Raw genomic sequence first — 13,590 nt, 5'->3', positions numbered from 1 at the left:
ACCCACCCACTCACTCTCGTTCTCTCTCCTTAGCTGCGTGTGCCTGTGTGTGAGTAGTTACTTAGGGCAGCCAGGCAAGCACTCCGCATGCCATTTTTTTATTTCACACAAGCAGAAGAAGAAGAGCCCCACCATGAATAAGAAGAAGAAGTTGCTTGGAATAAGAAGCTGTATAAGAAGAAGCTGAAGCAGAGCCTAAGAAGTCGCCCCTTTCGCTACTGTAACCATTGTGCTCGTGTATTGGTGGTAAGCCTATGCGTGTTTCTCTCACTCTCTCTCTCAAGCTGTGCTTAAGTATTGGTGTTAGAGCCAAAGTCCAAGAAGTGGAAATCGTAGCATATTTATCAGCGACTACAAAAATATGAAATGGTTCCTTTCAGCCATTTTACTTATTGTTCGAAAATATTAATAAAAAAAAACATGAAAGCAAATTACTGGAGGTCCTTAATTTGTGAACGTGTTTGCAACAATAGACTACAATTTGTTTTCAGCATTTTTCTTGTATTATTTAAATCCTTGATTGTCCTCTTCGCTTTTTTTCGGAGGGCTTTCTTCCTCTGCTCTTTGTGTGTTAACTTTCACTTTTGTTTTATTTGCTGCGTTGACACTGCGCACACACACACACTCACACACGCACACAGACGCACACGCACACTCGTGGGTAGGTGTATATGTATAAGGATTTTCTCTTTTTTTTCTTTTTTTTTTGTTGGTGCGTGTGCTAGCTGTGGGATCCTTTCATTTCAGTACAACAGCCGCTTATATAAGCCCGGAACGTACCACGAAACTTTCAAACACTCATTTTTAGATTCCCTACAAATGGGTTTTTGCTCTGCCCTGGGAATTGAACCGATTTATTACGACCAGACCAGACCGACTTCTTCAAATGCGGGGCGCATTAATTTTTTGCATTATATAACATTTACCGAAGCTACCGTTTCGGGTTGCTCATTTCTTTTTTATTCTTTTCGGCGATTTCTGGGCGAGTTATCGAGTTCGAGACCACTATGTTTTTCTTTCTATTTATTTTATTTTTTTGTTAATATAATTGTAACACTTTTTAAGTGGCTAATGGCTAATACCTATGTGCAAAATATGTAAATATGTATTATATACTCGGGAGATATTCTTCGCAGAGCGCAGCATCAATTGCCGTGTAACGGTTATTTTCGCATGTGGGCGGGGACACACGGTTGGTTGCGGGGGGCGTGGTAGGCAGTGCTCGAGAGTTATGCTTGGCAGATTTTCTTAAAGTTTACGTTACGTTTTCGATTCGATGCGATACGATTCGATTCGATTCGATTATATTCGTTTCGGAAAAGCTTTCGATTCGATAAGTTTTTCGCCTGCCCAGCCACGCAATGGAGATTGGTTTTTAAAAGACCCGAATACCGTTAGATTCACTGTTTGCTGAAGTGCTGTAGTGTTTGCTGCCTGGTATTTGCTGCTGATTTTACAGGCTAGAATTGTGTGTTTTGTGGACGCGACGTCGCAGGACAAATACCGTACAATCCTGCTTCCTGCTGATGGCCCCAAACGGCACTGACTGTGCCACAATTGCAGATGGCGCTCGCCTGGAATGTGCGAGCGTGCCACAAGGACCCGAATCCTTGCCGAACCGATCCGAAACGTGAGCCGAACTCACGCCCGAGGGCACAGCAGCTGACAACCGAGAGAGACCGCTCACCGCTTCCGTTTTCCATGCGCTGACGCTCTCCTGTGTCTTCTTCCAGCTAATGATACCGTTAGCTGGCTAACATGGCAGCTAACAGAGCTCTGTTAGGCGGCAGCTTTTTCGAAAACCAATTCTATAAGGCCAGTTCGAGTTGAAGTAAGAAGAATTACTTGCTGCAGGGCACTTAATCACACGGCCCCAAACACAGACTGTCACCGAGATGCGGGGGAGTGGTATGGTCGGATTGGGAGTTTGAGCAGGAGGTGGGGTAGATGGGGGCAAAGGTAGAGGTGGGTGGTGGGTGGTGGAGCAAACGAGAGAGTCACTCAAAAGTCACCACTTGACTCAACTCATCTATTTCATTTTGCCTTTTCCCTTTACATTTACATTTGCTTTTCGGTTTTGCCGTTTGCATCTCGGCCTTTTTGTGTGCGCATTTCGTTATGGCGTTTTGTCTTTGTCTCACTTGGCCTAAATGTGTAATACCCTATAATGTCGTTTAATCCCACTCGACGTGTTTTAGTTTCGCCCGCCAGCTTACGACAAAGTCAGCCAAAGTCAGGATGTTGTCGCAGTCGATGGAGTGATAATTACCAGGTGCCTGTGGAGAATATGGGGGAATGCATTTTTAAGACCCTGTTTGTCATCGTACCTGGTTATTTTTTATTGGCCACTAAAGGAGGGATCTATTCTATACTATTTTATTGGTATGATCTAGGGACTCTAGGATCTATGTACATAGGTCCTAATAAAGGTTAGGATTAGGATTAATTTTATTTTTATTAGAAGCTTTAAGTATTACTTGCATTGCTTATGTATTTTTCTTAAAAAGTTGTTATAACATATTAGAACTAGTTTAAGCCAACACTCCCGATGAACTTTTAAAAAATACCCATTGTATAATGGTTCTTCAAACTATTCCCCCAATCTGAATAAGAACTTAACCAACTTGAGTCTAAACTGATGACCAATTTCGGTGATGAATATTTTTTTTCAGGACCCTAGCCGGCAGCAGCGGTGGCAGGCCAATTGCGATGAGTGTCCAAGGCCGGGCCGACCTTCAAACAGACACTCGACAGCAGCCGAATCAGCCACTCACTCAATAGTTGGCGGTTAGTCAGAGATGGCATCCAGGATAGAAAGGGTGAGGGGTGACCAGTGAATGGGTGGACAGACAGCACTTGAATTAATAAGTTTTCTTTTTTGTTAATTAACTTAAGTAACTGCCTCGACAAATCAAAGGGGAGGCCCGACATTGGGCATTAGCCACACCCGATCCGATGCGATCTGGGAGGGCAAAGCCGAAAGCGAAAGTGACCAAGTGAAGTGAGAAAGCAAAACAAACCGTACAAAAAAAAGAGAAAAACAGAAGGGAATGATGGAACAACAAAGCGGAAGGAAAGCGGGCGAAAATCATTTGGCTTGGAAAGCAGTTTGCTTCAATTTATGCGCATTCCAATCAATAACTGTGACACATGCAAGGACAACAGGACAAGGAAAGCAAAGCAAAGGACCCACCCAACAACAACAGCAACAATAACAACAAGAAGAGCCACCCAGAAATCACCCAAGAAGAATCACGAGAAGAGTGAAAGTGCCAGGACATCGAGAGCATGGTAGATGGAAGATGGCTCGCTGGTGTTTGTGGCAAGGATATGAATGTGTCAAACTTATGCGGGCGTACAACACACATACACACCCAGTTAGATGGCACACACATACTCACTCAGGGTGCCTGTCGGTGTGCGTGCAGAAATTGATAAGAAACGGAATAACCCTCAAGAAAATTTGCGGCGAGCGACCATCTTGCATGTGTGTGTGTGAGTGGTGAGCAAGTGTTAGTGTGTGTGTGGGAAGGGAGAGGCCCCAAGAAAATGGAAAACAAAACCAAAATGCCTGCACAAATAACAAAATAATAACAACAACTAGAAGGGAAAAGTTTGGCTTTCATAATTCATTGAAAATCCTAGATACCCTTTACAAGAAAATATTCTCGCAAGTAAAGTAATCGTCCTTAAAGCCTAATATATGAATAATTAAAAATTAAAAAGTATTTATCCCGTGGTTGGTTCCAATTTTAGAAATAAATCCTTTAAGTCCCATTAGGTAGGACCTCCTCAACCTCGATTTAAAATCAGTTAAAGTTAGCCCGTGCATTAAGAAGTACCAGCTACGATCTGCTTTGAGAACAGAGTTCTGAGAAATTATATTACCCCGGCAGTTGAAAAGTATGTCCTGCGGGAGGATGGGAGGAGGCTGGCATAGCGGGCAGCCTACTGCTTTTAAGTCAGAGTCAGACTCGTTATCGTCGCCACATCTGACAGTTGGGTAAGTTGAGCATCGCATCGCATCGGATGGCATTCGCAGCATCCGCTTCAATTTCGGGGCCAGGCTTCAGTTTCTCAGTTTCAGTTCAGTTTCGCAGTTCAGTTTTCCCAGCTCGAGTTTTCGGCTGCCAGCCAGCAGCCAACAGCCCAGCAGCGTGCCAAGGTAGCTTCGTCGCTCAGCTTTTCAGATATAACCGTTACAAGGACGCCGCCTGACCAAAACGAAAGCAAACGAATCGAAACGAAACGAGCGGCAGGCCAGGCCATGCGGGGAAGGGAATGTGGATGGCGAAAGGAAGCGGCAAGGATTTTGCGCAGTCCTTCCTTCGCATAAGTCGCTCTGCTCATTTTATTTAATTTTTTTCCGTATTTTTTTTGTATGTCTTTTTGCACACGCACCACGAAGAGCAAAGGCAGAAGGAAACCCTCACACACACACACAATAACATACACACACACACACAGTCACAAACAAACACGCACACAAAGACGCGGGTGAGGGAGGCAGAGGCAAGTTTTGTGAATGAAATTTCGCGCAGGCACAAAGCGGCCAAACAATGTGATAAAAAGGGAGACAGCGGCAGGATAGCCCCGCCAACCCCCAAATCCCTCGGGCAAGTCACGCGGCGAGCGGATGCACAGAGAGCCTGCCGTCCTTTCGTCCTGCTGGCTGCCCCACCGAACCACCAACCTCCTCCCCCAATCCTCAAAAACAAAAGCAAAAACAAACAATGCCGCCCGAAAACAGAGTCCTTTTTCTTATATTCAAAGTTTTAAAAGTTCAAATAATTTAAGGCTTAACTATAATTATTTTAATGTTATTTTATTTTCCCTAATTGTTTAAAATATTTCATAAAATACAAAATATGTATAAAAGTGAATTTTGAGCTGAATATAACTTCCTCAAGGTCCTTCTGTGTATGTAAGAAGCTTCTTGGGGCTGCTTCCTTTCTTCCTTTAGTCCCGTTATTATTTTTATTGTTGGTGTTTTTGCTGGTGTTGTTATTGTAGCGGGCGTGGTGTCTGCTCTGGTGCCTTCCTGGAAACGCTGGAAGGCAAAAGGGAAACTAAACTAATGCTCAGCGCTTATCGATGATGACGAGGACGAGTGCGAGTGCGAGTGCGAGGACGAGTACGACGATGGCTGTGACTCAGATTCGAAATCGGACTAGGGACTACGGACTCAGACTCGTTTGGACCGTCTTGACCCACAAATGGGCCCTGCTGTCTGATAATTATGCCAGCTACGAACTGCGAACTGCCAGCCATTGGAGATGGCGCTAGAGATACCGTTAAATGCGCGCAATAAAACCTAAACCGGATGGCGGTGGTGCTGGTGGTAGTGGTGGTTGGGTATAACGGTTACCCAAAATAGCGGTTATTGCAATCCTCACAATGGCGCAGGTTGGAAAAGTAAACAAAGAAAAACCAATATCCGTAGTTCAAGTATAATCCTTAGCTGGATAAATTAATTTATTTTGAACTTATAACCTTATCTTAAAAGCCAACAGGATCATTCTTATGTATTTTTAATCATAAAAATAAATTGAAAATTAAATAAAATTAGTTTTTTGCTAACTTTACTATCACAAAAGTGATAAAATTTGATAAGCAGTGTAGCGCATTCGCTGGCCAACCATTTAAGGACACTCACACCCGAACCCTTATATCTCTACATATGCAGCACGTAAAATGTAAATTCTTATGGAATGTGGGTAGACGCGAGTATGTGTGTGTTTGTGTTTGTAGATGGGTGTGTGAGAGTGCGGGTGTTTTTGTTGCTGGGTGATAAAGCCATAGATAGACCGTGGGTGCATGAGTGTGGATAATGGCTCGTCGCAAAGTCGAAACGCACACACCAAGCCACCGAATGTCTGCACACGCCTCAAGCCCACCCAGCCACCCACTCCGATACCCATACCATCACACACACATACACTCTCACACAAACACGGACACGCATACATGCGCGCCTCACATAATAAGGTGCGATTTGTCTCGCGCATAAAACGAAATTTCCTGCACACAAACACACTGAAAAGAACGGGAAGACAGACAAAGGAGTGGGCGGAGAGGGGGCTGAAAAGGGGTGGTGGCAAGGAGCAAGGAGCTGCAGGATACTACACTTAAGAAGGTAACTTAAGATTGGTGAAAAAAGGGGTATTATCAAAATGATTTTAAAAGGATTTTTGTATTTTTTATTAATAAAATTAAAAACAATATGAAAACTATTTATTTTAAAGTTTTAATATCATTATTATTATTTTTTTTTAGACTGTAGCTGGCCAACAATAGTCGGCATCTTTTGGGAGAGCGAGGGGCAAGCTTCGATTGCTTTGTTGCTTGTACATGACAGCAGCATTGGGTGTCTCTATGCGTTTGTGTGTGTGTTTGTGGGTGAGAGGGTAAAGATGGCGGGTGGGCAGGATGGCTATAGCGCGGGGGGTCCGCATCTTTGTAGGTTAAGGCTTATGTCAAAGCAGGAAAATGGGCGACAAAAGGCGAAAGACGAGGCAAACTCGTTTGCCATAATTATTGCTTTTGTTGGTAGCTATCGTCCTTCCTCAGCAACCTAACCGAACCGGCTCCAGCTCCGGCTCCTGCCTTGCAATCCTGGGCATTATTATTTTAACCGGAAATGTGCACATATGGGTGAGTGTGTGTGCGTACAATTTGTGAACTGCATGAACTCTTGGGCCCGAGGCTTGGTCAAAAAAGGAAGAGTTTCCTGTGTGTGTGCCGGCATTTAGCAAATTTTTTATGACAATGTTCCATCTAGGAGTCCATCTCTTTCCACTCGACCGGGCCTTAATTTTATGACAAATATTATGTTAAAGACCGAATATGCGCTACACCATAAAAGTCAATCATTTTTCATTCCACCTCCCACGCACCACCGCCCTCCGGTAGCAGCCCTTCTTCCTCTATTTTTTTTTGTGTCCACTGGGGACATTTAATTTTGGGTTTTTTTTTTCTGCTGTCGGTTGTGATTTTTCTTGATATGCGATATCTTTTTTTTTTTTTTTGGCCTGAGCTCTCTCCGGCTGTTTCTCTATCTCTCACTCTGAGTCCCGTGTTCTGCCGTCCACTGGCCGAGCTTTTGTTGATATTTGGCGCGGCCAGCTTCAATTTATGTTCTGTTTGCCTTTATTGTCTTTCTCGGCTTTTTCCCTTCACTGTACAGGAGAAAAGCGTTAAGGCGAAAATCCAAATAAAAAAAATGGAAATCAAGGAAATTACTTCAGAAATCCTGACGAGATCCATCATAGTTTTGGACTAATTTTTTACTTTATATTCCAATATAAATATTGGCTTTAATTACAGAGTCTCGACTGTAACTTCGTTTGGGTGTGTGCTGTTTTTTGCCGCTCCTTGCCGCCGCTTTCATTTTTTTATTGATAAGTTCATTTAATGGGCCTGGCCTCCGCCAGCTGCCATTACTGTCTCTCTTTCACTCTCTTGCCGCCTTTCCATACATATATCCTCCTCGCAGGATACCGTCACCCCTCGATTTTGCCTGCGCCTCTGGACTACCGCCATTGTCTCTGTTTGACATTTGTTGAAGTGGCCGCCTAATGAGTTTAATGCTTTGTTATCATCGCTGTAATCGGCTTATGTAATATGGCAATATAATTGAATCCCAAAATTATGTCATTCCGCTAAGACCTGCCACTGCCGCGGTACTCCGGCTGTCGAATGGAATTTACAATTGCAAATTACCATTGCCTACTCAGAGGCGCGCTGCACCTGCCCCAAAAAAAAAAACCAGGCAGGAAACGGAAGAGGGAAAACGGGAAACTGTGTATGTTTGCTCGACATTGTCAACAAGGGAAAGCCACTTTCACTCAGCGAGCAAATGAAACTTAACGGAAAAGAAAATTACATCATGCTCGTCTCAATGGGTCGACATAATATTATTTTCTCGGCCCGGGTCCCTTTCCCGCTGAGAGCGGGCGAGAGAGCGAGAATGTGGTAGGGAGGGAGGGAGATAGAAAGATAGATGGAAGCATAGCACCCAACGGGTCCTTCCCCTCCAGCTCCAGCTCACATGCCGCACATCCTTCGTCCCCCTGGGTTGTAGTCAATTTTTTATTTATTTATTTTATGCCTACGCACATACGCGCCTTGGGAAACGAAACGAAAGGCAAGGAATGGAATGGAAGGAAAAGGAAAGCTGGGAGGCAGTTTGACAGGTGTCGCCGACTGAGTGGCTGCCTGACAGACTCGCAAAAGTGGGTGTGGCCCGTCGAGGGCCGCGAGCGGGGCGGGAAGGGCGGACCGGGTGAAAAATGGTAGCCTATTATTCTTTGTATTGTTTTATGTGGCATTTATACGCGTATTTTTGTCGTCTTTTAATAGGCGAGGCGAACACCAGGCCAGGACGAAAGGAAAGCGAATACCCCGAGTGGAAAATAACAAAGGCAATAGACCAACCAACCACCCAGTGGCTGGAGGGCTTCTCTGGCCCTATCGCCATCCAATCAGTAGATAAATAACACATAAAATGAGGTGCTTAATCGGGTTTGAAGTGATGAAAGTGAAACTGAGCCATGAGTATGCGGAGCGTCAGTCCGTCCTACGGTCCGTCCGTCCCTCCGTCCGGTTGCGTGTGTCCCGCCGTAGGCCATGTCTTTGTCTCCGGCGTAAATCTCAAGTATCAACTCTGTATTTGAATATCATTTGCGGCCACCAAATTTGGTGTGTGCGTGTCCTTCAGGCGTGACAACATAATTCCACTCTAAATTGCAGCGCGTAGCCAAGTAATTTGTCACCATTGTTTGCATAAATTAGGTAGCCGCAAACGCTTGATTGGCAAGTTCTCCAAAAACACGGAAATAAACATTCTAAGCCGCGGCAGTTATTTGAAACTACCGCCTTTCCCTAAAAGCTATCGAAATTCTTGTATATTTCTATCGATGTATCGGCAAGGGTGGTTTTACGTTGAGGATTTGCGGTCACACTAAGTACCACTCCAGCTGGGACAAAAAATTCTTAAGTTTTTATGGCTGACCTAAAACAAATCTAAAAAAACGCCAAAGAAAACCCTTAATTTAAAATAGACATCACCGTCTGCCTGTGGCGTGTGTCGATTGTGAGGCTGTGTTGTTGCTAACATTCAGCTGAACTTTGTTTATTATGTGCTAACTTCAAACAACGCACAACTGACGAATCGACAAAAACATTGGGAAACCCCAAGGCCAGCGGCCGGAGGATCCGTTAAAAGAACCCGGCGTAACCTAATAGACCGGATTCTTCAGGCATATGGAAGCTAGAAGGGATAGCTAAACGCCCCAAGAGAAGCACAAATCGTGGTCGGGTTTAACGCCCACAAAACGGCTGCGGCATTTCGAAAAGTGTACACCGTAACCCCGAAAACAATTAAGTGGTAAAAACTGCATAAATTATCCAACTGTATCATTATTAAAGCTAAATATGTTCATTAAGCGAACTTGTTGCTGCACATCGCAAAATGTAGGCATTTTGCTACTGGAATTTATTGATTTTGTATTGTTATCAGTACCCTCTCTCCACCCCTCTTTCCAACCTAGTCCAACCAACACCGTTTACCTTTTTTATTTACCAACCAAACAATTGACAATGGAAACCGCTTATCAGTCACTCCCCTGCCAATCATGCTAATTTATTTATACCCATTCGATCGGTGATCTACGGATAATCCGTAATTGGATGGCCTGAGTAATCTGTCCCAGCTGGAACGGCAGATGCTAATTGCGAGACAGCTCTGTTAATTAATTTGCAACTCCATCGCTTGTCAGAACGATTTCAATCGAATGGAACGTGTTAAATGCCAATTTGCGCTTTGAACGCCGCACCCACTCATTGAACACAAAATCAATAAATGCAATTCCTGGCCTGCCCTCTGAACTTTTCAACTTTTGTATAAACACTCCCAATTCCTCATTTCTCATTCCAGTTGCAATGACCGAATAGACTCGAGTGGTTATCTGCCTGGGAATAACAATTAAATCGCCTGGTGCGACTCTAGATTTAATTATTTTTGAAAAGCAGACGAAAGCTAACCGAAACCAAAATGAAACAGAAACGCTGGCGCCACAAGCGTAAATAGTTATTTGCCTTCAGATAACTGCAGGAGAAAGACATCCCGAGCGAAAAATAAACATAATTTGTTTAAAAAACATTCCGAAAGGCAAATAGAGGCCAACAAAACCATGCTCGGTCGCACGCAAAAGCTGCTGCTGGGCATAGCGATACTTATTCTAGTCGACGTTGTTTGGGTCTCCTCCAGCGAGCTAACTAAGGTGATGATTTCCCCTTCTAAACCTATACATTTAACAATAATGATGACTAACTTTTTATCCACAGTTTTTGTACAATGAGGCAAAGTTTGATAAGCCATTCTTTTGTACATACTTCAAAACATCAATGTTTAGCATTTATCTGCTAGTCATAGGAATCCTGGCGCCCTGGAAGGAATCCTGCGAGCGACAAAATGGAAACTATGCTGTAAGAAAGATCCACAAAAACTCTTTAGAAAATATATATATGTTTTAATGTCTTTTTAGATGATGGAGCAGAATGCAGACGATGAGAACTATTACTCCAATCAAGCTGTTTTGGTATTTAAATTGTTTTCTATATCAGTAACCAGATATTGAAAAACCTTTATCCTGCAGGGAGACCCCACCTATGTGCCCATTAGATCGCCCCACTTAGGCGCCACAGCTAACGGCAGCGCCAACTCTTTATCTGGTACCGAGAGTGATGATTCCAGTGTCCGAAGTGTGCGTTTCAGCAAGATGGCCGAGGTCCGCGAGATGTCTGCCCACGAAGCCACTGATGCTTTAATGGCACGCCTCTCCTATGCCGCCAGCTTGAGGATAAGAAGGCAAAAGACCCACCACAAGACAGCAAAGACAGCGCTCCTGTTCTGCCTGCTCTGGTTCGTTGCCAACTACTTTTTCCAGTTGGCTTTGGAAATGGACGAGACTGCCATGATAACGCTGGTGAGCTCGACGTCGTCATTTTTTATTATCTGCCTGGCAGCTGTATTTCCCTCGGCAACCGGCGACAAGCTGACCATCACCAAGCTGATTGCCGTGGCCATGAATATTGGCGGAGTGGTGGCCATCACCTTAAACGATCTACACGACACAAAGATGACGAGAGGCGTTCTCTTGGCGCTCTTTAGTGCTTTCTTTTATGCCGCCTATCTTGTTTTCGTTAAGCGAAAAAGCGATACCGAGGAAAAGGTCGATATACCTTTATTTTTTGGTAAGTAGAACCCGAAAAATATATGTGATACCTTTTATAACTGATTGGTTTCTTTTAGGCTTTGTCGGTCTCTGGAATCTTTTGCTATTGTGGCCTATCTTTTTCATTCTGCACTTTACGAAGATCGAGACATTTGAATTGCCTAGCCAAGGTCAGTTTGCCCTGCTTTTTCTAAACGGCTTGATTGGCACCGTTCTGGCCGAGGCTCTGTGGCTATGGGGGTGCTTTCTCACCTCTTCGCTAATAGGAACGCTGGCCATGTCATTGCAAATTCCGCTGGCCATCATGTTCGACGTTCTGCTTAAGAATAAGCCCTATTCACCCATGTTCTATATGGGTTCCATACCGATCTTCGTAGCTCTTGTGCTTGTTTCGCTTCTTATGCGAAATGACGATTCCGACCCTCTAATGAAGCTGTTCAAAATTGTATATAGAAAAGTCTGCGGTTGCCATAAGCCGAGCATTGTTAGGTGAGTCACCCCATTGAAAAAAATCCGAGTACAACTATAATATAATTTTTTTACAGAGTCAACGACGATGAACAGCAGGAGTCGCTGATAAGCAACAGCGATTGAATGAACGCTTTTTTGTGAAAATCGCGCTTCGACACACTTTGAAAGTTGCTCATTGCAATGCAATCTAAAACTTGGCTGTTCACGAGTTCGTTTCGAATCGTTCTTTAATCTGTAGGGACAACTCATGCACAATTCCTTCTCCGCCTCCACTTGTGTTTCTCATTTTGTGCATTTTGCGTTCGATATTAAGTTGCGATTGTACGTACAATTTATTTATTATATTCCTACAAGTATATTATCTGTAAATAGCTTTAGCTCGTACGAATACCGTTTATCTATGTGATAGTCTTTAACGTTTTGCTGAAGTCCACCTTTAATTTATTGTGTTTCCCTAATATTCAAACTGCGCTTATCTGTATAATTGTTGACTTCTCGAAAGCAAGAGTATAGAAAGGAGATAAATATTATATGCACACATATTTATAGCTATAACAATAATTTCAAATTGTCTACCGTAAGCTTACAAAAATAAAAGCAGATCATGTGAAACTATGCCTAATGCAAAATATACGTATGCAATATAAACGTGTAATAATATGGGGTTTTTTATATATTTCTCATTTCACAGTTTTAAGCGACGCAGTGCGGGATTCACAGAGTATCTCGATGTTAGAGATTGAGGCCGACTCTTAACCCACATCGAATTCGACTAGAATACCTTAAACGAATCGTAGATCGATTCTCAACAAATCTGCATTAAAACCTGAAAACAATCTTATTTGACGATTTATTTTTTAATTTTCTGGGGAGTCCCCTTCAAAATGTGGGAATGGCATGGGGAGCACTGTCGGTACCACTGCGATGGCTATATCTTGGCCAATATTTGTCCGATTCTTTATCGGAATACCTTAAACGATTTTTGGATCTATTCTCCATCAATCTACATTAAAATCTATGAAAGGAATTTTTTTTCGATTTTTTGCAAATTTTCTGGGGAGTCTCCTCACAATTTGTGGAAAATGCATAGAGAGCCCAGTCGGTCCCACTGCGATGGCTATATCTTGGCCAATATTTGTCCAATTCTTAATCGGAATACCTTATACGATGTGTGGATTGAATCTCCACCATTCTGCATTAAAATCTAAAAAGGGAATTTTTTTTTAATTTTTTGCAAATTTTCTTGGGAGTCGCCTTCCAAATGTTGAAAATGCATGGGGAGCCCAGTCGGTCCCACTGCGATGGCTATATCTTAGCCAATATTTGTCCGATTCTTTATCGGAATACCTTAAACGATTTGTGGATCTATTCTCTATCAATCTACATCAAAATCTATGAAAGGAATTTTTTTTCGATTTTTTGTCAAATTTTCTGGGGAGTCCCCTTCAAAATGTGGAAATTTTATGGGGAGTACAATCGGTCCCACTGCGATGGCTATATCTTGGCCCATATTTGTCTGATTCTTAGCCGGAATATCTTAAACGATTTTTGGATCGACTCTCTATCAATCTGCATCAAAACCTAAGAAAGGAATTTTTTTTAGATATTTTGTCAAATTTTCTTGGGAGTCCTCTTCAAAATGTGGAAAATGCATGGTTAGCACTGTTAATCCCACTGCGATGGCTTTATCTTGGCCAATATTTCTCCGATTCTTAATCGGAATACCTTAAACGATTTGTGGATCGATTCTCCACCAATCTGCATCAAAATCTAAAAAAGGAATTGTTTTAGATTTTTTTTCAAATTTTCTGGGGAGTCCTTCAAAATGTGGAAAATGCATGGGGATCACAGTAAGGCATACTGCTATGGCTATATCTTTGAC

General features: G+C 43.0%; 2 protein-coding genes across 9 annotated transcripts in view; one reads left to right on the top strand and one right to left on the bottom strand.

Moving 5' to 3' along the window:
• The window catches only part of Mid1, a 33,331-nt gene extending 31,784 nt beyond the window's left edge, over window positions 1-1,547 (bottom strand). For 2 of the 7 annotated variants that reach the window (XM_070278757.1, XM_070278756.1), the window contains exon 1: window positions 1,083-1,386. The gene's annotated coding sequence lies outside the window, so the exon portion shown is untranslated. Of the gene's footprint in view, window positions 1-1,082; window positions 1,387-1,504 lie in introns of those variants that run through there. The other 5 variants (XM_070278761.1, XM_070278759.1, XM_043211088.2 and 2 more) reach the window with 4 other exon arrangements.
• A 7,425-nt stretch (window positions 1,548-8,972) lies between these two features.
• LOC108121225 (solute carrier family 35 member F5) lies at window positions 8,973-12,533 on the top strand. 2 transcript variants are annotated; one of them, XR_001773114.3, is made up of 8 exons: window positions 8,973-9,388; window positions 9,938-10,283; window positions 10,348-10,488; window positions 10,548-10,601; window positions 10,659-11,256; window positions 11,315-11,726; window positions 11,783-12,029; window positions 12,400-12,533. XR_001773114.3 is itself a non-coding variant. In XM_017235193.3 (7 exons), exons 2-7 carry the CDS (start codon window positions 10,194-10,196, stop codon window positions 11,829-11,831), a joined length of 1,344 nt encoding a protein of 447 aa, XP_017090682.2. In that variant the 5' UTR covers window positions 8,973-9,388; window positions 9,938-10,193; the 3' UTR covers window positions 11,832-12,366. The 2 variants fall into 2 exon arrangements, 1 of the variants encoding a protein (XP_017090682.2); XM_017235193.3 differs by lacking the exon at window positions 12,400-12,533 and having other exon boundaries at window positions 11,783-12,366.
• The last annotated feature ends 1,057 nt before the right edge of the window (window positions 12,534-13,590 follow it).

Source organism: Drosophila bipectinata, chromosome 2R (genome assembly GCF_030179905.1).
Source record: "Drosophila bipectinata strain 14024-0381.07 chromosome 2R, DbipHiC1v2, whole genome shotgun sequence".
NCBI classification, from domain to species: Eukaryota; Metazoa; Arthropoda; class Insecta; order Diptera; family Drosophilidae; genus Drosophila; species Drosophila bipectinata.
The sequence above is the reverse complement of the archived record's forward strand: the minus strand, read 5'-3'. Positions and strand labels throughout refer to the sequence as shown.

Excerpts from the sequence above, each read along its gene's own strand:
- LOC108121225 (XM_017235193.3), top strand. The coding sequence starts at position 10,194 with ATGCTCGGTCGCACGCAAAAGCTGCTGCTGGGCATAGCGATACTTATT. Across the intron at positions 10,489-10,547 it reads GACAAAATGGAAACTATGCT|ATGATGGAGCAGAATGCAGA; the intron begins GTAAGAAAGATC and ends ATGTCTTTTTAG. Across the intron at positions 11,727-11,782 it reads CATAAGCCGAGCATTGTTAG|AGTCAACGACGATGAACAGC; the intron begins GTGAGTCACCCC and ends ATTTTTTTACAG.